General features: G+C 31.5%; 3 protein-coding genes across 13 annotated transcripts in view; 1 reads left to right on the top strand and 2 right to left on the bottom strand.

Moving 5' to 3' along the window:
- Nucleotides 1-3,839, top strand: part of LOC106053183 (FYVE, RhoGEF and PH domain-containing protein 4-like) — a 117,362-nt gene extending 113,523 nt beyond the window's left edge. For all 6 annotated transcript variants that reach the window (XM_056027658.1, XM_056027659.1, XM_013208678.2 and 3 more), the window contains one exon: nucleotides 353-3,839. In XM_056027658.1, the coding sequence (XP_055883633.1) occupies nucleotides 353-629 (277 nt within the window). In that variant the 3' untranslated portion in view covers nucleotides 630-3,839. The remainder of the gene's footprint in view (nucleotides 1-352) is intronic.
- LOC106053199 (FYVE, RhoGEF and PH domain-containing protein 4-like) lies at nucleotides 3,774-16,331 on the bottom strand. Of its 2 annotated transcripts, none has more exons than XM_056027662.1 (15): nucleotides 15,846-16,331; nucleotides 14,470-15,005; nucleotides 14,180-14,287; nucleotides 12,906-13,054; nucleotides 11,269-11,425; nucleotides 11,072-11,159; nucleotides 10,806-10,856; nucleotides 10,474-10,532; nucleotides 9,996-10,142; nucleotides 9,774-9,860; nucleotides 8,102-8,166; nucleotides 7,594-7,615; nucleotides 6,642-6,731; nucleotides 6,426-6,554; nucleotides 3,774-5,504 (listed from the first exon to the last, which is right to left on the bottom strand). In XM_056027662.1, the coding sequence occupies exons 1-15, from the start codon at nucleotides 16,039-16,041 to the stop codon at nucleotides 4,998-5,000; spliced, it is 2,391 nt and encodes a 796-aa protein (XP_055883637.1). In that variant the 5' UTR covers nucleotides 16,042-16,331; the 3' UTR covers nucleotides 3,774-4,997. The 2 variants fall into 2 exon arrangements, with proteins under 2 accessions (XP_055883637.1, XP_055883638.1); XM_056027663.1 differs by having other exon boundaries at nucleotides 15,775-15,886.
- Nucleotides 16,332-19,125: 2,794 nt separating this feature from the next.
- LOC106053155 (neuroglian-like) overlaps nucleotides 19,126-25,232 on the bottom strand; it is a 104,164-nt gene continuing 98,057 nt past the window's right edge. For all 5 annotated transcript variants that reach the window (XM_056025306.1, XM_013208652.2, XM_013208668.2 and 2 more), the window contains one exon: nucleotides 19,126-24,523. In XM_056025306.1, the coding sequence (XP_055881281.1) occupies nucleotides 24,331-24,523 (193 nt within the window). In that variant the 3' untranslated portion in view covers nucleotides 19,126-24,330. The remainder of the gene's footprint in view (nucleotides 24,524-25,232) is intronic.

Raw genomic sequence — 25,232 nt, 5'->3', positions numbered from 1 at the left:
TAGGCTTGTCATCACTTAACATGATGAAATGTAGGCACCCTTGAAAGAAATACTTGAGAAGCCTTCTGCATAATAAAGTAGTCTCAGAGGCATATAGAATGAGAACAACTGCTTTGAAGGCATAGATTTTTTTTGGCAGATGGATATATCTGTTTTGCCAGACTTTAGCCAGTTGGTCATCTATTTTTCTTGACAATGATATGTCATTGGATACCAGCTAGATTTGTTAATTTTCTATTGAATCATAAATATATTTTCAAATTTATTTGGGATCATTTTGCTTTTTTTACTATTTATTTGGTATTTTATTACATAAAATGTGAACTTAATGCTTAATTATTCCATTCCTTAGATGGGTTTCATTGTTAAGCAAATTGGTCAAAGCTGAACTACCAGAAGAATCCTCCAGGCTGTCCTCACAATCCAACACAAGTAACACATCATCTGACAACATTGCCACTGAAGGTGGCAACAACCGCAATAGCACGCACTCTGGCAGCCAGGCTGACTCAGGCTATCCTGGAGACAGTAACAGCAGTCTGGCAGCTTTAGCTGCAGAGGACATTGACCATGAGAGTGCTGATGGGGTCAGTCAGTATGACAATATTGATGCTGTGGTCAGTGAATAGAAGCATCTTCAAGAAATGAAAGAAAACACAATAGATGATTATTTATTTCCAAGTGTAGAAAGTCTTAAGGACAATGTACCTATAAGAATAAAGAAAAAACAGATTGAAACTGTTGGTATGTTTCAGCTTTAAGCACATTTACACCTGCATCTTATGATAGAATATCTATATGAATTTTCATTTTCCTTATTCAGTTATCATATTTAGAGGGATAAACCTTTTTTTACCCTCATCAGGAACATCTATGCAAGCTTTTGTCAGGACCAATATATATTTCCATGTCAACCATTGGTAAATTAGGTTTTGTAGTTTTAATGAATTTTGTTTTCTAAATTTAATTTGTTAAAGTGGTTTTTTTTTGGCAGTTCACATTATTACCATATTTACTATTATAAATACCATGTTGAGAATAATAGGCCTACATATTATTTTCATAATTTTGTTGCATTTTTTCACTTTAAACAGCACAAAAAAATATATTTTAGAGAAACTTGGTCTATAGATTCAGCTCTGATAGAATTTGTTAACTAGTAGTTTGAAGACAAAAGCCTTGCCTTAATTACAGGCCTATTTTATTTGATTTTTTTTAAGCTGAAGATTTCATTTCCTTCTACCATAAAATAAGCATAATATGATTTGATAGTTATGCTATGGAATGTAGAAAGCAATTAGTAGTTTATTTAAGATTTGAACACACTTTTGCAATGTATTTTAGCTGTTTCCAAACAAGTAATCATATTTTATTAGAAAAATGGTAATGTAAAATTCCTTAATATACTTTTGGAACTATTAATCACATTTCAATGCTGCTTTCAGGTGATTTGTAGTTAAAATCCCAAAGTAATAAACAATTTATAGTTATTTTGTTTTGTTACATGCAATGTGAAAAGTATTTTTTTAAGTAAGAAAATACTTGTGAACTATAGTGTCTTTATTTGCATTGGGAACTTGGTGTCAAGCTGTAATCTGTTATTTTATTGCTATGTGCTCCATCTAAAAAATAATGCTACTACACTTTGTGGCCAAAGTTACGAGCTGTATTATGCCTCTTCTTTTTTTTGACATGATAATTACTTGATGGCATTTGTATATAAAAACTGTGCAATATCTAGTCGTCTTCTGTGACCATTATGTTGTGCATGTTGTGGACTGAAAGATGCTTCTCTGAATTCCATGTTTTTTGCTGTAACCAGTTTGAAATTTTTAAAGGGTTTACTCAGAGACTATCTATTGAAGCCTATGTATGTGTTTAGCTTTCTGTGATGGCTGTTTAGCTTGACCCTCAATGTACAAAAAAGAGCTTAGATATTTATCTCTATTTCTTTTTTTTTTTTCCCTTTCTTGTTTTTGCACATTTTCTTCATTGCTGTATTCATTTTTTGATGTTGTGGAAAGTCAAAAAAATTTTTTTTTATTTAGTTGTCAAAATAAAATAATATTAAAATGTATTTTAAGATGTAGAACAAGTAAGACAGTATTAATATGGTGATCTTTCTATTTATTTCAAAAGCCTGATTATTGCTTTAATGTTTTCCGCTTGTAAGCCATGTATGATCAGCTGCTAACTTCCAATGTGAATTATTCTTCATGTGTGAATCTTAATCTTCTGACACTCTAAATTTACAATCATGTAAATGTTAGGACATAGGTCTGTTTCCAAACCATGTAACTGATGATTATGATTTAAAAGTTTAATTTTCAGTAGCCTACATACTTAGTATTCTGTTAAATTTCTTTGAACTCAATATTATTAGGTTTTTTTATTGCTTTATGTCGGTGAATCCCAAAATATGGCCCACATCCGCCCGCGACGTGGTTTCCTCCACTGGCCTGCCAAAACGTTGGCACAAAGCATACAGGGATAACTTTCAGATATCCCATTAATGAATGTAAGACTAGATCCACAGGTTTCTAATAAAATTGTTTCAGGCCAAGTTCATTTCATTTTTTGTACATTTTTCGGTCATGTGGCCCGCGACATGAGGGCTGGAAAAATATTTTGATCCACAGGTCAAATTAGGTTGGGCATCACTGCTTTATGTTGTTAAGTGTATTTTTGTGTAACTTTGGCTATAGGTTTTTATTGTTTAAATGTGTACATTAAATCAATCAACGAAAACTTCCAAATTTTATCTACAGCCTAAAAAAGCTCAATATAAATGAAATTTAGTTTCTTTGCATATGTCATAAACATAGGGTAATCTTCAGCCTGGTCATGCAGTATGTGTGCTAGACTGTTGCTTGCTTGTCTTGGTGATACCTTGCCCACTGCCATCCCCCGTCGTCCTGCAGAAGGTTTGGATTAGCAAGTAGATTATCTTCAATTCTGAAGGATCATCCAAAATGTAAAACAAACAAACAAAAAAAGTAGCATAAAATTAACCATTTTGTAGTCCTAATACTTTTTAAAATAATGATTTATTGTCATTCACTTCTAATGAAAATAGTCAACAAGCAAAAAAAGTATTTTCTGTTTTTTATATTAACTTAAAAACAACAACTGAACTACTAGATAACAATCTTTGCAAATATTTAAATGTTATTTACAGATTCAGATGTAGGTAGCAAGTAGATTTTGTGTGCTGTATGATAACCTAAGTATATTTTAAATATATACATCTTTTTTTCTATGTTTGTACCATTCAGTTTCATAAAGTATTTCAAAGCTTTGCATAATAGAGATTCTATTACTTACTAGTATCAATATTTTTTTCTAGAAGTATTTTAGCATAGGAGTATTTAAAAAGATGTTTATTGTGTATAGTTTATTTCATTTAGAACCTAACATTCATTGAATATTTTAAAATTTCCCCAGTGAAGCTTATGACCTAAATTATATTGATACAAATACAGAAGATTGAATGTGTCCAGGGCTATAAGATACTTATCTATAACATACTTATCAAAGTTGATTTCTTCCATTCCATAGTGTGTCTATTTCATCTCAGTGTGTATTCAAGTGGGATTTTTTTTGTCTTAGTTAAAAGGAATATTTTTATATAAACATTTCGATGAGAAACAATGAAATTTGTCTGCTATTGTTGATTTGAATTTAAATTATATTATTTATCATCCAGAAATTATTTGCATATTTTTTATGTTTTCCCTCATGTAAATACTATACATATTTAATGCAAGATAAAACTAGATATGAATGTTAATTTTAATTTTGATACACTTCATATACATTAAATACATGTTCTACAGACATTCTTTTCTTGCTTATATATAATGTTTTATAGTTAATGTAACTTTTCATAGTTCAATTTCTAAATTGCTATCAGCAATGTAATTTTACATAAGAAAAACAATCAAAACTAACTTCTAAAAGAAAACATTTTAACAAAAAAAAAAAAAAAAAAGGTTGTCATCCTAAAGTTTATACCTTAAGTGTATCTTCACTTTTTGTGGTTGTTTCGTGCAAAAACAAGTCTTTTTTCTATATGGTGATCAAAGGTATTTTCAACATTTGTCTGTTTCATTCTGCATCACCGTAAAAAAATAGTCAAATCCAATGGAACTGATAATCTCCACATCATCATACAGAACTTATTGGGGACCAGATGTGGCCTCCTGGCCATAGTTTGGGAATCACTGCTCTGGAACACTACACTTTAGAGCAAAACTGATTTTCCATTTGAAGAAAAAAAAAGAATCTTGGTAGGATAGGATATATTTTGAATAACTGCATCTTTTGTTTTACAAATCTTTGCTTTAGCATTGATTAGACAGTCATCAAATTTGTTGCTGATATTGATCTTAAGGATAGAAGCAATTTAGGATGAATCATTTCAAATGTTCAAACTGCATCTGCCAAACTTCAATCCTATGGTATTACATGCTAATTATTTTCATAATCCAGTCCATATTTTCATTATCTAGTTCATAAATGGAATGATGCTTCCAAAATAGTTCACAAACATATTAATAATTTCTAAACAAATATAAATACTAGCACACCATTATGAGAAAATAAAAGGAAATGATTAAAAGACAATGATCAGATGGTATAACAGAAAACTTTGGAACAGTGGTGAGTTAGCAATTTTAGAAACTTTTAACATCCTTAGCTTAAACCACCATTTCAGTCAAGTACTATTTCTTTCCCTTGTTTGCGATACCAAACAAAGAAATTTATTACCAATAGTTAATTAACTTATTGGTTAATTTTTTTTTATTGATTCTTGCATTGTCAAGTAAATAAAATAATTGTGCAAAATTTCAACGTGATCTGAGATTGGGTGATGGAGAAATAACAGAGACAGACAGAGTGAGTTGATATAAGCTTAGTAAAAATAACTATGAAATTATATAAACTACAAGTTACTTTATAAAATGAACTAAAAAAAAAATTTTAAGTTTTTAAATTTAAGCCTCTGTTTCTTTACTAGTGTTTTCAGGTTTTAAAAGAGTGACCATGGACTCATTTTCTGACTGAAACATTGACAGAGCTGAGGGCCTAACATAATTTTCATATGTAGGTTCAAAATCCACATGTTCATTACTTCTTGTGACAGTCTTATCTAACTCACCAACTTCCCTTTCCAGGGAAGATAACTCTGGGCCATCACTTTTGGCATCAGTGCCAGTCTTAGTTTCACTAACAGAAAATTCATTTTTGACTTCAGAAGCTTTATTTGGAGCAGACTTGGTGCTTTGTCTATTGCTTGCTGGCAAAAATGAGGAAAGTTTGGAGGAGAAGCTAGATTTATGAGAAATGCTGTGGGGAGCGGAAATTTGTACAGCACTACTGGATTCATCTTGATTTTCATGTAGGTTTTTGCTGATGACAAGAAAGCAGCCATCACAGACTAATCTTTTCTTTGATTGCTTGTATTCTATTGGAGCTTTCTTGCAACACCATTTACAAATGAGCTGCCATAAAAAAAAAAAAAAGATCAATAGTTTTCAATTACTGAAAATACTAAAATATATGATAACAATGATAATATATGATAATGATTATAATATTAAGGAATGGCTCATGTGAATTTTAAGTAATATAAATACCCAGCTATTATTTAAATATTTAGTTCTATCTGACACAGACAAACTCATTGTAGTTATTAATACACATTATTTAATTTAAAATATTATTAGCTTCATTAGTCTTGCCTTCAGTAGCATAAAGATAAAAAATAGATATAATGTTGCATTGACAGAATCTTCTATAATTACTATTTTAAAGAATTGTTCTTGAAAAACTGTCAAAAGAACTCTGAAAGTTCCATTTCAGAGCTTGTGATTTATAGGGCAGATGATGTAAAGGTCATCTGTTTCTGTGGCCTACATTTATCGAGGGTGTAATGTGGCCAGCACAATGACCAACCACCTTTACTTTTATCCAGCTAATGTCAAGTAAACATAAGAGCTGGGTGGACTTAGACCCTAAAATTAAAAATCCCATTCTTCACCAGGATTTATCTTATCTTATATAATACAGGTGTTACTTCAAAAAAGAAGATGACTACATCCTACACGTAATTTAGTCATGCATATTAACCAATGACCTAAATTTGAACGCAAGACCCCTAATTCAGTAGCAAAGCATCTTACAACTGAAAACTCTGTTGTTATAAACATATGGTAAAGTAAATTTGTAAAGCCTATTTAACTCAGCAGACCTCTGTAAAGTATTTTGCATAAGTAATCCTGTTAACTAGATCTATAATTCAATTGTTTCAAGAAAGTGAGGTAATAAGGGAAACTTATCATTGGAATATATATAAACATAGAAAAACTTTGAACTAAAGAAATATATGTTTATCTATATATAGACATATAGTGTGATACAACCTTTCCACAAGATCTGCAATGGTGCCTTCTGTTGACAAAAGTAAATTTGTTCCGACATATCATGCAAGTAGTAGCCACATAATCAGGAACCCAGACTGGTCGTATTTTACCAAGATAACTGGATGCGCTCTGGGATTGATATCAAGAATGTATATAAAGTTACATCAACCAAAATTAACATTAGTATTTGTAATAAGCATTGCTTGCTAACATTACCTCATCATAAAACTGTAGGCTGATGTTGTTTAAAGCAGACTGTCTCTGTAGTTTCCTCGCTTCATAGTTTTTTATTGCTGAATCAATTATCTGTAAAGTTTTTTAAAATAGTTTTCATATTGAAATTTTAAAATGTAAATATAGGGTATGCTAGGAAAAAAAATCATTAGAATCAATGTTAAATGTCGATATATAGACTTAAAATGATCAATAGGTTTATTAGCCAAGCATGTTTCCCTTGGAGGCATGGTGGTTGAGAGGTAAAATGCTTGGCTTCTGAACCAGGGGTCCCGGGTTTGAATCCTGGCAAAGACTGGGATTTTTAATTTCGGGATCTTTGGGTGCCTCTGAGTCCACCCAGCTATAATGGGTACCTGACATTAGTTGGAGAAAAGTCAAGGCGGTTGGGGGTTGTGCTGGCCACATGACACCCTCGTAACAGAAACAGATGACCTTTACATCATCTGCCCTATAGACCACAAGGTCTGAAAGGGGAACTTTTACTTTACTATGTTTCCCTATCTTTTCATTTATAAATATATGCTGATTGCATTCCTGAATGAATGGCCATCAGGGATTTTTTCTAACGAAAGATACAAAATGAATTTTTTAAAATTAATTGCAGTTGTAATCAATGTGCTTAAGGTTTCTTGCATTAAATAACAATGTCCAGCAAAAAAGGACATTCACTACTGATATCTGTAAGGTCCATGTAATAAATAGATATAAAGACTTATTTTTTTTAAATGTTGATGTTCCTACAGAAATAAAGATTATTACATCCAAGCGCAAACCTCCTGGAGGATGGCAGGGGTTGAGGCCAGACAATCAGGCAGCCATACAGACAGTTTAAAGTTAATTGTTAGTTTTGTCACATAGTAAAAAAGGTCTATATTGTTTTTTTCAGTTACATTAAAATACTTCAATGTTTAAAGATATTAAAGTAACTAACCTGTATCCAGCCAAATGAGGACCTGAAAAAGAAAAAAATGTAACAAAAATGTAAGGGAGATCATGCACACATTTTGCTGTTATAAATGTTAAGGTACCATTTAATCTTCATTTGTTTATATCTAGTTCTATTATGAGATAATTGAAATATCAATTATGAGTTAAATACAGTTTTAATATAAAAAACTAACAAAAAATGATCATTGATGTGACATGTAGATTTACAATTATTTCACATAACAAACATGTCCTAAGCTAATGTATACTTATTATTTCCCTCTGTTAATCTTTGAAATTGAAAAAATGTAACGGTAATTCTCTAAAAATATAAGATACTGTTAAGTTTATTTTTTTCTTTTTTACAAATATTAATGATATGGGCTTGTAAATAAAATAAATGATAGCTATGTTTTTGTTTTTTTTTAAGATGAAAGAAAGAAAGTTGTTTTTTATAATGAAGAGCAATATATTTCTCTTGAAATGTTTTCTCAAATTAAAAAAGCACTTACTTGTCATTCAGTTCAATTTTGATCATTTCATTGGATAACTCAAATGTGTAATCCAGCAACTTTAACTACAGTGAAACATAAACATATTATTATTTATAACTTGGTGAACATGAAATGAATCTGGCAGTCAAATTAAGTTGCATAGCCATTCCTAGAAAAATTTGATTGTTAATTTCAACAGTGCAACATTAACTTTAAATATGATAGCATGAGATTTCAATTTCAGTATTACTATATTAATTTAAAAAAAGAATCTTTATGCACATGACCAAGAAATTCAATAAACATAAACTAAGTTGGAGGCATGTTGGTTGACTGGTAAAGCACCTAGGGGTCTGAGGTTCTTATCTAAGTTAAGTCTGGGATTTTGAATTATGGAATTTTTAAGATGCCTCTCAGTCCACCCAACTCAATTGGGTACCTGACATTAGTTGGGGGAAAATAAAGTTGGTTGGTCACTGTGCTAGCCACATGATACCCTTGTAAACCATCAGCTATAGAAATAGATGATCTTTACATCATATGCTCTACATATTGCAAGGTTTTAAGGGGGTAGGCTACTACTTAACATAAGAGTAATTTGAGAGATTCCATCTTTAAAATATATTTTCGAAATTTTCATATTAAAAATGACAGGATAAGAGGCCTACTTTAAAACACATTAAAAATAACTTTAAGTATATTGTTAGCAATATATTAGCAATAAAGTTTACTTAGATATAAAAATATAAATATATTAGCAATAAAGTTTACTTAGATATAAAAATATAAATATGCTTGTGAGTCTTGGATGCTGACTGCAGAGCTAGAGAGGAGGATCCTAGCAATGGAATTGAGATGCTACAGAAGGATCCTAGGCATCACAAACCAAGAGATTAGAGAAAGGGTTACTGCAGTGATCGGACCCCATGATGAAAAAACACAAGCTCAAAATCAATGGCCATATTACAAGATCTTCGGAGCTCGCAAAGACCTTCCTTAAGGGAACAGTACCAGGAAAAAGAAGAAGAGGCAGACAGAGAAAGCGGTGGAAGAAAAACATAAAAGAATGGATGGGCCTGCCATTAAAGAGGAATGGAGAAATACAGTTGAGGAGTCTTGCTTGGTGCCTGTCACAGCCTGGTTGTTATAGTAGGCGTGATGACGCGAATGTCGTGTATGTTGTAGGTACCTCTTCTGGTACTACCATAATGTTCTTCTGAACTAAATACTTTCTTACACGCACTAGATTTGCAAGTGCGCAACAACACCAGTATACTAAGGTCTCCAACGACAACATTTAGAATTATTGATAAACACACTGGTAGCAGACATACATTTTATTGACACGATAATATAATCCACAAAAGATATCTGGCAACATAAGCCATCATGAAAAATACTCCAATGAATGCAAATCAATTATAATAACTTAATTACATGTACATCACTACACTGTGAAAGATATCTATATCACTCCTCTCTCTACGGGAGTCTGGAATCTACTGAGGTGTCCACCTCGTGGTCAGTTACTTGACCAAGCAAGATCTCGTGCTGAAACCGCACGGAATAGTTAAGTGACTACTAGTCACCAAATATTACAGGGGTTCTAAAACTGATACATGACAGTGCCCCAAAGGTACAACAGACTAAGGGATAGGTAAAGGTAAAGAAAAAGATATAAAAATATTACCTCAATGCCATTCATGTCTATATAAGCCCATACTGCATATTTATCAGTTGAATAGTCATGGCTGCATACCAAAATCAAATCATTAAACTGAAATAGTGTAACACACAAAATATGATACATTTAACAGATATTTAAAAAGATAATTATTCTATCCATTTAACTCGACTGTGCTGAAATCATCACAACTAAATTAAATCTATAATCTAAAAAAAACCCAGAAACCAGGATAAGTTGACGTAATGTTTCTCCATCCCGTGTTGATACTTCCATCACTGGTCCCTCAGCTATAAGTTTCCTGGTTGGGGTGATAAAGTCTTGGGGGATTCCAGTTAGTTTGTTACTCAAAACTAAAAGAGCTAAAAATGATTCCTGAAGAAAAAAAAATTGAATCCAATTAAACTGAATTGACAAATAAGTGTTGGAAAACAGGAATAGGTTTAAAAAGAAATGACTGGAATAAATAATTGTTTGTACTTATATACCTACTGATATGATTTCAATGATTTGTGTGATGACCTAGCCTATATGGATCTAATAAAAATAATACTTTTAGATATAGCATTACCATAGCTTAACCATTCCTCATTCTATAGCAGCAACAGTTATTAAATTTTCAGTAATTTTATGGTATGCTATATGATAAAGTTCTTTTCTTTATAAATCCTAGAATGTACTTTTGACATTTTTATATATTACCTACTTGATTTTTCATAGCTTCACTAGAGCTGTGAGCAACTTTTAAAAGCAAGTTCAAGGCCTCTGACAAATATAAAATAGACAATTTTTAATTCATCATTCTTTTTCATAACTAATTTTCAACAGATATGAGAAAAACAAATACAAAAGACATTAAAAAGAGGCTGATATGCATATTGAAAATCAATAGATATTAGACTGAGTAAAGGTCAATTATATATAAAAAGTTTTTGTTTTAATATGTTATTATATGTTTCAGAAAAAAAACATTATATGTGTGTGTGTTTTCAATGAAATTTTAATTTTAAAAAGAATATGTTTAGAAATAGAAATTACCATTGGCAAGAAAAAATTCAGTGGAATCTTTTTGAAAAACGCTAACATATTCTGAAAAAAATAAATGTAGGCGATCATAACACATTAAATAATAGAATGTTATGTTTCAATTGGATCTAAGTAAAAGTCAGTTTTCAATGCTTGGAACATCTTCTACAATTTTATATTTAGGCCTATATGCATTCATTTATATACTTTTATATTTTCCATTTACCCTTATGGATCTCGACCAAAATAAGTAAAAAATAGATTCCACATGATCTTACCTTTAATTAATTGGACATAACTTAATAGCCTTTCAGTAGGAACTTTCAAGAGATCATTCAGTGAAACAGTGTCACATTTAGAGTATTTCTATATATAAACATAAGTTTGTCATTAAGTACTTTGAATTGATTTCTATCTGATAGCAGTAAAGTTTTAGTTTGATTGTATTAAATTTAAAACAATAAACAGAACTTACCATTAATTTATCAACGAATTCCACAAAATGAGTTGACTTCATTTGCAAAGATTGTAAAAGATTCATAGCTTGTGGGAAGTTTTGGATATAATCAATATATATCCTTAAAAATGGAACATTTTTTCTCAAAATATCACTGAGCTTAGGATCTTGGTACCTAAAGCAAATTTATATTTATAATAATTTTTAAAATACTTTCTAACTAAAATACTGTCAACTCACTCCATCTTTCTGTTTTTCTGTCTATCTGGTAAAAATTTTGAACACTGTATTTCTCATAATCGGAATAATATTCAGTGTCCTTGACAACAAATAAATCAACAAAAAAAAACAAAAAACAAGAAAAATTTTAAAAAATACTTCGAAAAAAACAAACCCAAGCTTATATAAAGCAAACTTGCATCAATTAGTTTGGATCAGTCATGTAATTAAATTTCAAATTTCTAATTTATCTAGACCAACAATAAAAAACCATTTATACAAAGGGCCAAAGGGCGAATGCCTGAATTGGAACTTATGGCTCAAGCCTTCTCAGGCCAACACAGTAACCACTCTGCTAGTGGAAAGCTTATTGTTTCTATAGTCTCAATCTATTTATCAGGTTTGTGTTCACTATAACTCAGACGACAATCTATAAAGCGTACTAATTCAGCTTATACCAACCCTTCAGCCCATTACAATTTCTTTCCCTTTTTGAGATAACAAACAAAAAAATTTAATAGTGGATTAACTAATTGGTTGTTGTTTTTTTTTTGATTCTTGTGTTGTAAGGTAAAAGAAATAATTTTGAAAAATACCAGCTTGATCCAAGATTAGGTGTGTGAGAAATAACATGTACAAACTTTTGATATAAGCTTTGTAATAACCAAGTAGTTTATCTATTAAAAAAAAAAGTAAAGTTTCCCATTTCAGACCTTGTGATCTATAGGTCAGATAATACTAAGGTCATCCAGCTGTTTCTTTGACCAATGGTTAATGAGCATTGTGTCATGTTGCCATCATAACAACCAGCAGCCTTTATTTTCTCTATCTTAAGTCAGGTACCCATTAGAGTTGGGCGGACTCAGGTGTGCCCTAAAAATACTGAAATTCAAAACCCAGATTTGAACACAGGACCCCTGGTTCGGAAGCCAAGTGCTTAACCACTCAGCCAACGCACCCCAGTTTATCTTGTAGCCATAATTAATTAACTTTGTTTTATGTGGATTTTTGTTGTTGAAAAAAGAAAGTCAAGGCATGAAATTCTAATAGGTTAGAAACAGCATTATAACCTTCCTAAATAGTAAGATTTAAAATGACCTGCGACTTTACAAATTCTAATAGTGTTTTTGGATCATACTCAAAAAGTTAAGGTCCACTGATAAACCAAATGGTTTATCCTTTTTGAACATCTAAACTATATGGTATTATGAGTACATTTTACATTTTGAGTCATAAAAAATTAATTAGATGATTGATTCAAAATAATTGATGCAATATAAGTGAAGTGTAAAAAAATATATATTTAACTTGTTTTTTTAATAATAAATGCCATTATAGTATCCAATACAAACTTTGTATGCTTAAATTATTAGCTTTAGGTATGAGTTCAGCCTATTTTTTTTTTCAATTCTATCTAGTAGGCCTATTTTAATTACCAGTTTTTAACTCTGTCCTCCAGTTGTGGCAGTAAAAAAGTTTTATGGAAGAGGTATATCGTCTCGATGTTTGAGAAAATATGAGTGATTGTGTCAGGCTCCATGAAAGGGGTTTTGAGATTTTCTTTAATTAATTCTAAGAAAAAATTCTGAAAAAAAACAACAACAATAAAACTACACCCATTATTAAAATTTACACACAAACATAGGCTTATTTCATGCATGAATCATGCCAGCATAATTTTTTGCAGTAGTTTAAATGCAAAATAGAAGTAAAACATTTTTTTTCATTAGCTAGCTATTTGTCATTGTTTTTTTTAATACTTATTTGAATAATGAGCCATAATTCAGAATGCATCTATTAAATAATACAAATATTTAAAAAAGTGTATATTATAAAAATTGTATCAATTAGTTTGGATCAGTCAATAAATTAAATTTGTAATAGATCTAGACTAACAATAATAAATCTGTGTGATTATAAATATTTTTATCAATTGTTTTTGTTTAGTGCAATTTCATATTTTTAGCTTTCTCAATGGGCTATGATCCTATCACTTGTCTGGGCCAGTGGGGAAAGGGGGGAAGAAAGAAGGAGTTATCTGGTTGAAGGTTACTGTAATAGCTTTTCAAATGTATGACTTGAACTCGATCTCAAGACTCCTCAGTCCTCAAGCCAATACACTAACCACCATGCCTGCGAAGTGCTTATGAAAATAAGTTTCATAGCTTCTATTGTTAGATTCAAACTTTTAAGTGATGACCTAATCCTCTACTTAAAGTATAAAGGGGACTAATTCAACTTATTTTGCCAATTTTTCAAGTACAATTTCTTTCTCTTGCTCAATAACAAACAAAACAATTAATTACATATAATGAATCACCTAATTGGTTGATTTTTTAATACTGATTCTTGTTTTATCAGATGCAAGAAATAATTGTGCAAAATTTCAACTTGATTCAAGATTGGATGTGGAGAAATAGCATATACAAAAATTGTGCTAGACAGATAGAGAGAGTGAATTGATATAAGCTTTGTAAAAAAAAAAAAAAAAAATGCATTTGTTACATTTAGATTTAGTAAGTGACATCTTTTGGATATTATGGCATATATTTATTTGATCATATTTTTTGGCATATAAAATGGAATTTTAAAAAATTTACAAATAAAAAAACAACCTTTAAAATAAATAGTGACTGTTGAATTGTCCACATTTTACTGCTTATTACTGCTATTATTATATAATAATAAAATGTATATTAATTCTACTTACAGTGTACAAGAGTTCCAACTTTTCGAGATAAGAGAACTCTGACATCATTAATTTTGCAGCAAGCATAAATGGTGTGGCTTTGGAATCTGGCAAAAGTGCTTCAGTGTCCTTAAATAATCAAAGAACAGCTTTGTAGATTACAATTTCATTGAAAGAAGAGTGTCCAAGATGTAAAGCTATACCAAATATAGGCCTACAAAAATGTATAGTTACTATAGTGTATAAAGCCAGTTTATTATTGATGAATATTGATAAATAATAATTTAAAGTAAAACAACAACTTTTCTTACAGCTGTCATGTGGTCTTCAAAGATTTGATCTTCATCTTCAGAACCTTCTATGCTGTCAGTATCTGACCATTCCAAATTGTCTGTCATTGCCTCGCGAAAAATGACACTTATTACAGACTTTCTATAATCTCTGACTTCATTGGCTTCAGTTTTTGAAATTGTAGTTTTTGGAACAAATTCAGTTTGTTTCCTTAGACAACTGCTTAATACTTCCTGATCCGGGCATGATTCAATTGTTTCTTGGAGAGACTTGCTTTCTGACATTGCTACCACATGCTCAGAATTATCTTTTGGTGTTTCTTTTGTTGGATAGATATAAACCATAGAATCTTGTGTAGTTGAAACTTGAGATGGAAGATTGTGCGCTGTTAATTGTGTTTCATTATTCTGTATTTCAGGATTAGCCTCTAGGACTGGTGTTTCTGAGTTTCTGGACTTGGAGCTTAACGTTTTTGTTGCTTGAGAATTTAAATCTGTAGGCCTATGTGATTTATCAGAAGCTGTTACTCCATCTTGTAAGGATTTTTCAAAGGGCTCTGCAAAGAAATCGTTGAAATCTCAGTCAAACACATAGATTAAAATTCCATATCATGTTAATTATCACAGGGCAAGATTTAAGATAGTGCTAGACAGTGCAGCCACAAAGGGTCTCACTTTTTTTTAAGACACCACATTTAAAAAATAGAATCTAGATCTTAGATCTATGTAATTTTCAACAAAATATACGAAAATATAATTATATATATTTTGTTGAAGAATTTGCTTACATGTAGAGTCTAAATATAATCTCGTTTCCCATATATATATATATATATATCAATATATGGGAAACGAGATTATATTTAGACTCTAATCTACATGTAATCAAATTCTTTCTTCCCAAACTGACATGGTTTTAGATTATTAATATTATTAAGAAGAACATTATATTGAAATTTGAAGCTTGAAAGGGGCTGGGGGTTTCCATAAAATGTTGACCAATGCTGAATCTATGCAGGTTTGTTTTTTTTTTAACTTGAACTTAATTAGATGATCCACAACTAACGCACTAGATCTAGACTTCAAGATTAAAAAAAAACCATTGAAACTTTAGAAGCACGAAAAAAAATGCTTTATGAAACTAAAAAACGCTTTTGTTATTTCTATTGAAATCTTTTTAAAAAAAATCCGCAAACGGGAGGGGGGTGGGGGATTGCAAAAAAATAAAAAATAAATAAATAAACATATAAATAAAGACTGGATGGTAGAATTTGTAAAAACTTTGTGGTTACTCACTCTCAATTAAAACTCAATGAAATGGCTTACTTTCTTAAGGCATTTCCTTTAAAGGGCATCTAATGCAGTATCGAAATTCAAAGTAGAACATAATAGCTTACCAAGATTCACAAAGATAGCCAGTAACTTCCTGCACTGAACTGGCTTCAGAATTCCTACAAGATCATTTTCTTGTATAAACTTGAGGTCACCTTCTTCTTCCACGCCACAATTGCCTAACCGCTGGACCACGTTTTTCAGAGAATCCTCACTAATTGCAGGAAGAGCAAATTTGATAATGGAACGAAGTCTTTCCATAGTAAAAAAGAAATAGATGATTTCAAAAGTGAATGTTTCATTTGGCTTGTAACATTTTAGTTAATCTGGCACACTATTACTAACAGAAACATTTGAAAAAAAAAAAAGCAAACAAAAAATTATCCCTGTCAATGGTAGAATCTAAAAGAAAACGAATTTGAATAACAGTTTGATGACTTTTTTTTTTCAGTGTGGGCACAATACAAACGTTTTATTCTAGTGCTCTTAAAATGTTGAAGGGAACGACTAGTTTGTAAGGCATAGCCTATTGAAACTCGATACACAGATCAACTAGAATTTAGCTTCGGTATAGGTATCGATTGAATTGGCTGTGACACGGCGGATCCTGGGAGGGGGTGTGTGCTCACTCCTGAACTCTTCCGATTCAATCCTTCAGGAAAGGGAAGAGGAAACATAGGGCTACTTAGTTAGTCCAACAATTATATTGGGCCTTTTATTTATCATAGCTCCGCCTTCGAACGTGACGAGGACAATCTCATTTCCTTTGAACTCGAAGATGACCCCGCAGAAAAGAGGAAAGCTGGAGAGTTGCCTGCCTTGATTCTCAGCGCTGTGATCTTCTTCGCGACTGATTTGTGCAAATAATTATTAAATAAACTATATAATAGAAGCTACTAATTGATAATTAAAAACGTATTTAATGTTGTTCTGCAGCCCCGCCTGCCTTTCAGAAATTACGCCCTTGTTTTGGATTCGTTATAGGCACCAATAAGCTTTACTATTTCAGGAGAGTTGACTGCATGCTTTTCAAATTCAATGAACCATATCTGAACTGTTTTTTTTTCCAATGCACTGTTTAGACATATGTTGCAAGTTTGGAAAAGATTATAGAAAAAAAAAAGGCAACGGAAAGTGCCTAGGTATAAACTGGCAGTGAAAAGAAGTTTCACACCTTGACATTGTGTTTAGACTAGACTAGATCTAGCTGGATAACTGTGGAGTAAACAAGTTTTAAATGTCAAGCTTGAAAAGTCGGCCAAAGGACGCTCCACAATAAAATCATTTAGCTTCTTCAAACTAGGCATGATAACATTGGACATTGAATCTTTGATCTTAGCAGCCTAAGCTGAAGCTCTAACAAATATCTTCTTTGATAGTTTCTAATTATTGTTTTGATCTAAGTTATTATTTTTACATAGTAGGATTGCAGACATTGCAGTATACATGTGCAGTAGGCTGCCATACCTAATGTCCAGGCATCCAAGCTATTAGAGGTAACATTAGTGGTCCTTTCTGACACTACACTTTCCAAAGTCACTAAGGTAACAGAAGGCCAAAAATACTACCACTTCACTTTTTATAAAGCCACATCTAACGGCTGCGCAGTATACCTTACCAAAGGTTTGGAACTCCCCATTGATCTCAGACAGACAACATGCTACACTACATTCAAGAATAACATTAGGATCTATCTGTTTAAAACTTTTTTTTAGATTAGTATGTCATTTTAGCTCTCGTGTTTATGTTTGTAATGTCATCACAGCGCAATATGCGTCTACATTTGGTTTGTTCACAGCTCTTATATAAATTAAATGATTATTTCTCTGTTAATTGTGAAAAAAATCCAACTTCTGAGTTTTAGATGGATGTGCTTTTAATTACTTTTTTTTCCATTTTTCATCTCTCTCTAGTTAGAAATCAGAAAAAAAAAAACAAGTTAATATTGAAGTTAAATTTGCAGAAATGAGCTAATCTTAGAAAACTGGATAACATGGCAAGAGGGCTAGACACCACTGGCTTAGGCCATAACCCTCTTATAAATTGAATTCTTTGTAAAAATAATATTTCGTTTCCTTTTGTTTAATTGTCAAATGTTAATAATTTATAAGGCATGTACTGACCAAACTGTAGTGAACTTCTTGTTTTCCCACACTCTTGGTCTGAGTCTAGCAAAAGTCGTTGCAGCCTTCCCTCCAAAATGGAGATACACAAGGCATATAGAGTCTAGAAGGCATGCGTTTTGAGCACGCTACTGTACGCCAGTGAGCCGTGGACTACCTACGCAAAGCAAGAGAGAAAACTAAAATAATTCCACTTGCTCGGCCTCTGAAGGATCTTGAAAATCCCATTGCAAGAGAGAGAGTGCAATACTGAGAAACTTGCGCGAATGGGTCTTCCTAGCATCTTTACAGTCCACAGACTGCGCTGGCTTGCTCATGTTCGCCGTATGAAAGACAATTACATCCCGATAGTCATTCTTTACGGGCAACTCGCGTCTGGCTCAAGAAAAAATGGTCGCCCCCCACCTCCATTACGTGGATATAATCAAAAGGGACTTCCAAACAGTAAACGTTGATACTGACCACTGGGAAGACATAGTCCAAGACCGCACTACGTGGAGAAAGACAGTGGCCAAGAAAGTTATGGAAAGTGAAAAAAACATGGGCCTCAGCTCTGAAAGAAAACCGTGCCATATGAAAAATGTCTGGCTCCTCTACCACAAAAGCGAAAGCCACTTTAACCTGCGATATTTGTGGACGGGAGTGTCTCTCTAAAATAGGGTCTCCACAGTCACATGAAAACGTATTCTACGAGATGAACCCTGGAGGTCAACTTACTGATCAAACTCTAACCCTGTACTGAAATAGTTTCAAAATGACATCCTTTATATCTCTAGATAGTTATGTATGAATCTATGTATGGGATTTTCATAACTATTTAAGACACAGTAATTGGCTCATTGCTAACATCCGTATATCTCTTTAATAAGTAAGAGATAGTTGAGAAAGCTAGATGCAAAAATGTTGGGTCCATATAATGAAACCTAGAGAAACAAAAAAGAAAATGAAAAAAAGGAAGATTGCAAGAGATATTAAACAATATCAGCAAAACAATATTGAAATATCACTTGCCAACTAAATGTTGTGAAACTAGAAACTGAAGAGCTTAAAACTGCAGAGCTGAAGTGTGAGCACAATTTGTTTCTATTATTTTTAAAAGGCATAGCTTAACAACACTTATGTATCATGTACACTGAATACTCCAAACAGTCCCCATGTTAGAAAATCCCATCATGCTTGTATTGTATTCTAAATTAATAAGTAAAACAAAAATATTGGTATGTCATATTTAAAGCGTAACTTTTATTCCAAGTTTTGATTCATCATCTCTAGTTAAAAAAAACAACTAAAAACTAAAACAGAAATGAAATGACAGAAATCATTTATTCACTTCACAGCCTGTTCATGACTTGAGGGACATCAAACACAATCATCACTTGAACAGGTTGTTGTTTTCTTCAAATGGTTGATTTTAAAAATAAAATTCTGACAAGTTTACAGACAGTTTAGAATGTCAGGTCACATGTACAGCAATAGAAACAGAATGAAGATATATATATAGAGAATAAATATATATAATAGATAGAGATATATGCACAGCTTTAGTTCACTAGGAATACAAAAGATTGGGGATGTTAGGTGGCGTTCTGAGGATGACCAATCACATACATCATTACAAAGTATGACCAATCAAAAACATTGTTGCAATGGTCTATTTTTAGTATCAAGTTAAACCATTAATGAGATCCTCATACATCCAAACTTCCAATAGGACTCAAATGGGGCGATTGGTTATTTCAAAGTGTATCCTTCTATCAGTTTTGAGAACGAAGAATTTAATTGGTATGTAATCTATGCACAAATCTTGCTAGTACTAGTAAGTAATTCAAAATTGGGTATAACAAGACTCAACCGTAGCTTGGTGTGGGGAAATATTCAGGAAAATAAATGTTCAAGATTTCTATATTCATATTCTACACTGCAGGCTATATCAATTGTCACGTGACATACAAATGACATGCACTATAAGTGTGAAATGTGCTATAGGTGTGACACACGCTATAGTTGTCAAATAATTGGCCGGTACTTATAGCATAATGGGACATTGAACAACATAATAAATATGACTATTTGAAAAAGAAAGACAAGTCATAGAATGTAATGAGGGAGTTTTAATACAAAAAAAAAAGGGTCACAGTGTACAAATGGGAGGAACATAGACATGTCACAATGCTGAATAAGGGAACCAAAGATCAGATCTGACTTCCAGCCATGTGTACACTCAATATGTTTTTCAAAAGTACACAAAATCTAATTTGGCTAAAGAACACACACATATCTGGTATCAAAATATTTCTTTAATCTAAGATTCCAAGCAAATTATATAAAAAAGTTGATCTATAGAAGTATATAAAATAATTACAATGTTTATATCATCTTGTATTATGTGATTCAATAAGATGGATTTAGTCTTGCAGTACTTTTGCTTTATCATCAAATATGTAATTGTTAAGGACTTTTTCAAATTGGTATGTTCCAAAGCTTATGTAGGATTTTAATGTCCAACAAAAACATATATGAATTTTTTTTTTTCAAAAAAGGTTAAAAATTTTATTTTGGTTTAACTGTTGGTCACTAGTATGCATTACAGAAAAATATAAATTGAAACTATTCATCTTTTAAGCAAAACCTTTACTTGAAAATTTAGGACTCTCAAAAAATATACATTTTAGCAGTGAAAATATTTCTTGTTTCTTATTAACTAGTCACAAAGAACATGTTCTTATTGCACACTATCCCCTGCAAATAGGAGAAACAAAACAAAAGCCTGCAATACAAAAAATTACAAAAACAAAACTAAAAAACTAATGAAAATTAATTGTAAAAATGGATTTCAATAACATGCAAACATTTTGTACAAAAAAAGTACACAATAAAATTGGATAAATTAATCCATCAGAACAAGCAATCACACTAATCACCACATCCAGTAAACCATTCACAATGTGATTACTGTCTTATCATTAACAACCACAGCCACAGCCCTAGATCAGTGGTTCCCAAACTTTTTCCGTAATAGACCGCTTTGAACATTCTGAGTATTTAGCAGAACACGATGCTTATTTTTTTAGAGAGATTAATTCACATGGTGGCCTACCAGTTTATTATTCCAGTAGCTCGTGGAACACCAATTCAGGACTTGTGGAACACCCGGGTTCCGTGGAACACAGTTTGGGAAACACTGCCCAAGATCAAAAGTGCATTAAAAGGAAAAAATAAAAAACAATTATGAAGCATTTAGCCAGAACCCATTAGAACACTTGCATAAATATATGGATAAAACAACAACTACTGAAGCCTAAAATTTCATTATGATAAGTCATTAATAAAACTAAACAATTAATGATAACACCAGTAAGATAAATATAAAGATGTTTTACTTATATGCTTACATTAGTTGACAGATGTGAATAAATTGATATTCATTACTTAAACAATTAAATTTGCATTTCATCTAAACCATTATTGGAAAGAACTAAAATATATATTTAAGGACAATAAAGATATCCGATATTTATAGAGTGTCAATGTATATATTTACTGCAGATGGAGAAGTACCTCAATGATCATAACACAACCAATGGGCAAGTTTTTCTTGAAGTTTTAGCAAAAGAACCAACTTCAACAACATCATTCAAATAGACTTCTGACACCAAATGTAACAAATTTTGTAAAGCACGCCAAGCAGGAATATGTTCAACCAACTGCACCAAGTTTTTATTGGTAATTTATCAACATAAAAAGACACACTCTGATTGCAGGATGAGAATCATATATATGATGACAAATTTTAGCCTGCATGCTGACATGTCAACACTTATCTGGCATGTACTGACAACAAGTTAAGTAAGTGAGCCAATGTGTAAAAGCATTAGAAAAGCCTTTAAAAACATAACAGACTATTTAGCTACCAACTTATACTGACGATTAAGTGTATCTGTTCGAACTCTAGTTTCTAAAGCAGGACTAGATATGAAGTATTAATCTCTTCATTAAATGCATTTGTTAGAACTCTAGTTTCTAAAGCAGGACTAGATATGGAGTATTAATCTCTTTTAAAATTAAACCTGATGTGCACATTTTAATACTTCAACATTGCCTGCTAATCTAATGCCATCATAGATAATATCATTTTAAGTAATAGTTCTTTAAAAAAAAACAACTAAACTAACTTCTTCACAAGTGTTAAATGTGCCTTGTGGGGAAAAAGATTTTTTTTCTTTCCTAGTTTTATCCATTAACCAGTAGTGTTTAATAGAATATACATAAAATTAATTGCACATATTATACATATACCTTTAGATGACTAAGCATATGAAAAATAAATATAACTTAACTGAACACACAGCAGGGGTGAATGAGACATAATATCATTTACAGCTTTTGACAGAACATCTACACTATATGCTTACAGTTAAACAGCACAACAGTACTGACATAACATTTTTCAAACTTCTAGGTATCAAATTCAGTAAAAGCAGAACTTAAGTAGTTATTTTTTTTTTTAATTACTGACACAAATCAAGTAGTTTCATTGACATAATGTTTTCTAAAGATGCGAGTTCTGTCAAGTTTGATATAACATAGAGGACAAAACATGACATTAAAAAGCAGTGAATCGACTTTAGAATAATGACATCTGTACACTTAGAGACTTAAACAAGTCAAAATGAAATTATTACATACCATCTAAGCAAGCTGAATAACAAAAAAGATATTTATTGATTATGCAATAATTTATACAAGCAACACTGAGCTCACCAGGCATTAGAAGTTATTCATAAAATAGAGAGCAAGGGATAAATATATTTAACAAACAAAAAAATATTTACAAGTATATAGGTATATCAAAAAGTCAAATGTAGCAAGCGGAACAAACACAAAAAACAATCATTATCTACAAACATTAGCAGAGATGACTGTGATTGGCCTGTGTAGGTACAACAATGATTCAATGAGAGAGACAGCTCAATACTATTGACTCATTTGGGCTATTTAACATCATCTACAACATCATTTACAGTATTTCCAGGCACTCAGACTGAACAAATGAAAAAAAAAATGTATATAGCACTCATTACCACTTTTCAATCACACATTTGAAAAAAAAAATCAAATATGACTTGCTGCAAAGAATGAACCAAGAGATTATGGTCCAAAATTTTCTTTATGTTTTAACAAAAATGATGAAAAAAATTATCAGTATTTGAAATATGTTTTACTATGAGCTGACATTAAACTTCAAAAATAAGTGAGCTTTAAAAACAAAATTAAAAACTTTATCTGAATAAATAAAATAAAATGCATACGAAACAAAATTACTATTTTTTTTTTTCTCAGCAAGGATTTCAAGAAAAAAAAAATTCTATACTTCTTAAAAGTATTACTGACAAGATGATCATATCAATCAAATGAACTAGGCACAAGAAACATAAGGGAAACATCAAGTTCTTATGAAATAGCATTTTGACTTGATGAGACATTAGTACTTAGCATTACCTGTATATATTTTAGGACATCCCTTCTTCTACAGTGTAACATAATTCACTGTTTTTAAGGTATAAAAAGAAGTTGTCACCCGAAATACAAAATTAGAGATTAGTGACATCTATTTGAATGAAAGTATGACCAGTACTTTACATCTGTCAGATAAAGTAGATATAATAAATAAACAAAAATATACATTGTTTTTTTTTAAAACAATGCCACTCATATGACTAGACTACACATTTTCAGGTAAGACCATCTTGCTTTGTGGCTTCATGAACGAGGCAGTCGACAAGGAAAATATTAACATGAAAAAGTAGAGCATCACAAAACAAAAACCAATTCATCCACCCAACCTGGCAAGTGGGTAGACCAACTTTCTACTAGAAACTTAAAGCCAAACTAATACTCATGATGTGAATCTAAAAACCAATATTTAGTAGTACAGAAAAACTAATATCAATCAAAAATGTGTTTACAATTAAACATATTTTCAAGTAATAAATGACCCTAAAAAATAATTTTAAAAAAGGTATTGAATAGTTTAATGAATTAATCAATAATTATGTTATGAGTAAAAAGCCAAAATGGTATTGAAATACTGTCAGTTTTCATTTCCTGACAGAAAAAAAATTTCCTCCACAGCATTGCAAACAAAAGAGTTTAGTACTGCAGTTACCCGCTTGACAGAATCTTGCTTCTCTTTAAATCAAGTTGAAACAAGATCAGATCACACATACAATGACTTTCAGTGGTACACAGTAGTTGAGAAATCAAAAGGTCAGCCATGGACATAAACAAAAGTATCACATAAAACATGGAACTGGTTTTGTTTTCTGTACGATTTTGTTATATAGTCTTATCCATTCTGAGAGATTCCTTCAATTCTGTTTTCTTACTTTTATTATGTTTAATCAAATAGTTAGCTATTTTGAGCCTGCTAAACTATAGAGGATGCATTTGTTCCTTCATTTCCCTTTTCCCCTCGCCCATATTGTCCGATGAAGGAACCATCTTCATTAAACTTGCTGGCATCATCGTCGCCATAGTCTAAGCTATCTGTGTCTTCGTCGAGCGGAACTTTCTCTGCATCTCGATCAAAAGAATTACTTCCCTGCAGGCCATTGTCATCACTGCAAAAAATATCAAATTTGAAATGCCAATTAGAGCCAAGATAGAATATGTATGAAACATCAGTCTGTAAAAAACAAAAATGAATCTAGTTTGTAATAATCTCTTCAATTATCATCAAGATAAAATAAGAAAAATCTTCATATCATGAAGGAAAGCCAAGCCTATTCACAACTGTTACAATGTAAGAGCATTAACAATGATTTAAAAAAAAACAACTATAACCTTTTTTTCTTTTTAAATTACTTTTATATATCTTATCATATAAATTACAGACACTATTTCAAAAGCAACATAGGTTTACTGCTGCAGGGGTGAATGACTTTATAGAAAATACAATGAACATGCATATAGGTCAGAACAAGAACAAATATTTGGGCCACAAGGCCTTCATCAGCTACAAAACAAACAAATACCTGAGTTTACTGTTATTGGTGTTGATTTAGAGCAATTTATTATTACAGTTAGTTCTCTCCCTATCAGAAAATCCTGAATCCACTGGTGCTATGAAGCAGCAATACCAAAATATTCTAACTTTTAAAGCAAACTATGGTGGTAAGCTTTGTCAAAATTTTTAAAGAAAAATCTAGTAAAATGGCATCTTTTTGCTCATTATTATCTAATCCCTTTGAAAAATCATCAATTAGTCCTATTAGTTGAGTTTCACATGATCAATCTATATTTCCTAAAGCCATGTTGGTATGGATATTG

This window comes from Biomphalaria glabrata, chromosome 4, assembly GCF_947242115.1.
Source record: "Biomphalaria glabrata chromosome 4, xgBioGlab47.1, whole genome shotgun sequence".
Classification (NCBI taxonomy): Eukaryota; Metazoa; Mollusca; class Gastropoda; family Planorbidae; genus Biomphalaria; species Biomphalaria glabrata.
This window is presented reverse-complemented; position numbering and strand designations above follow the sequence as displayed.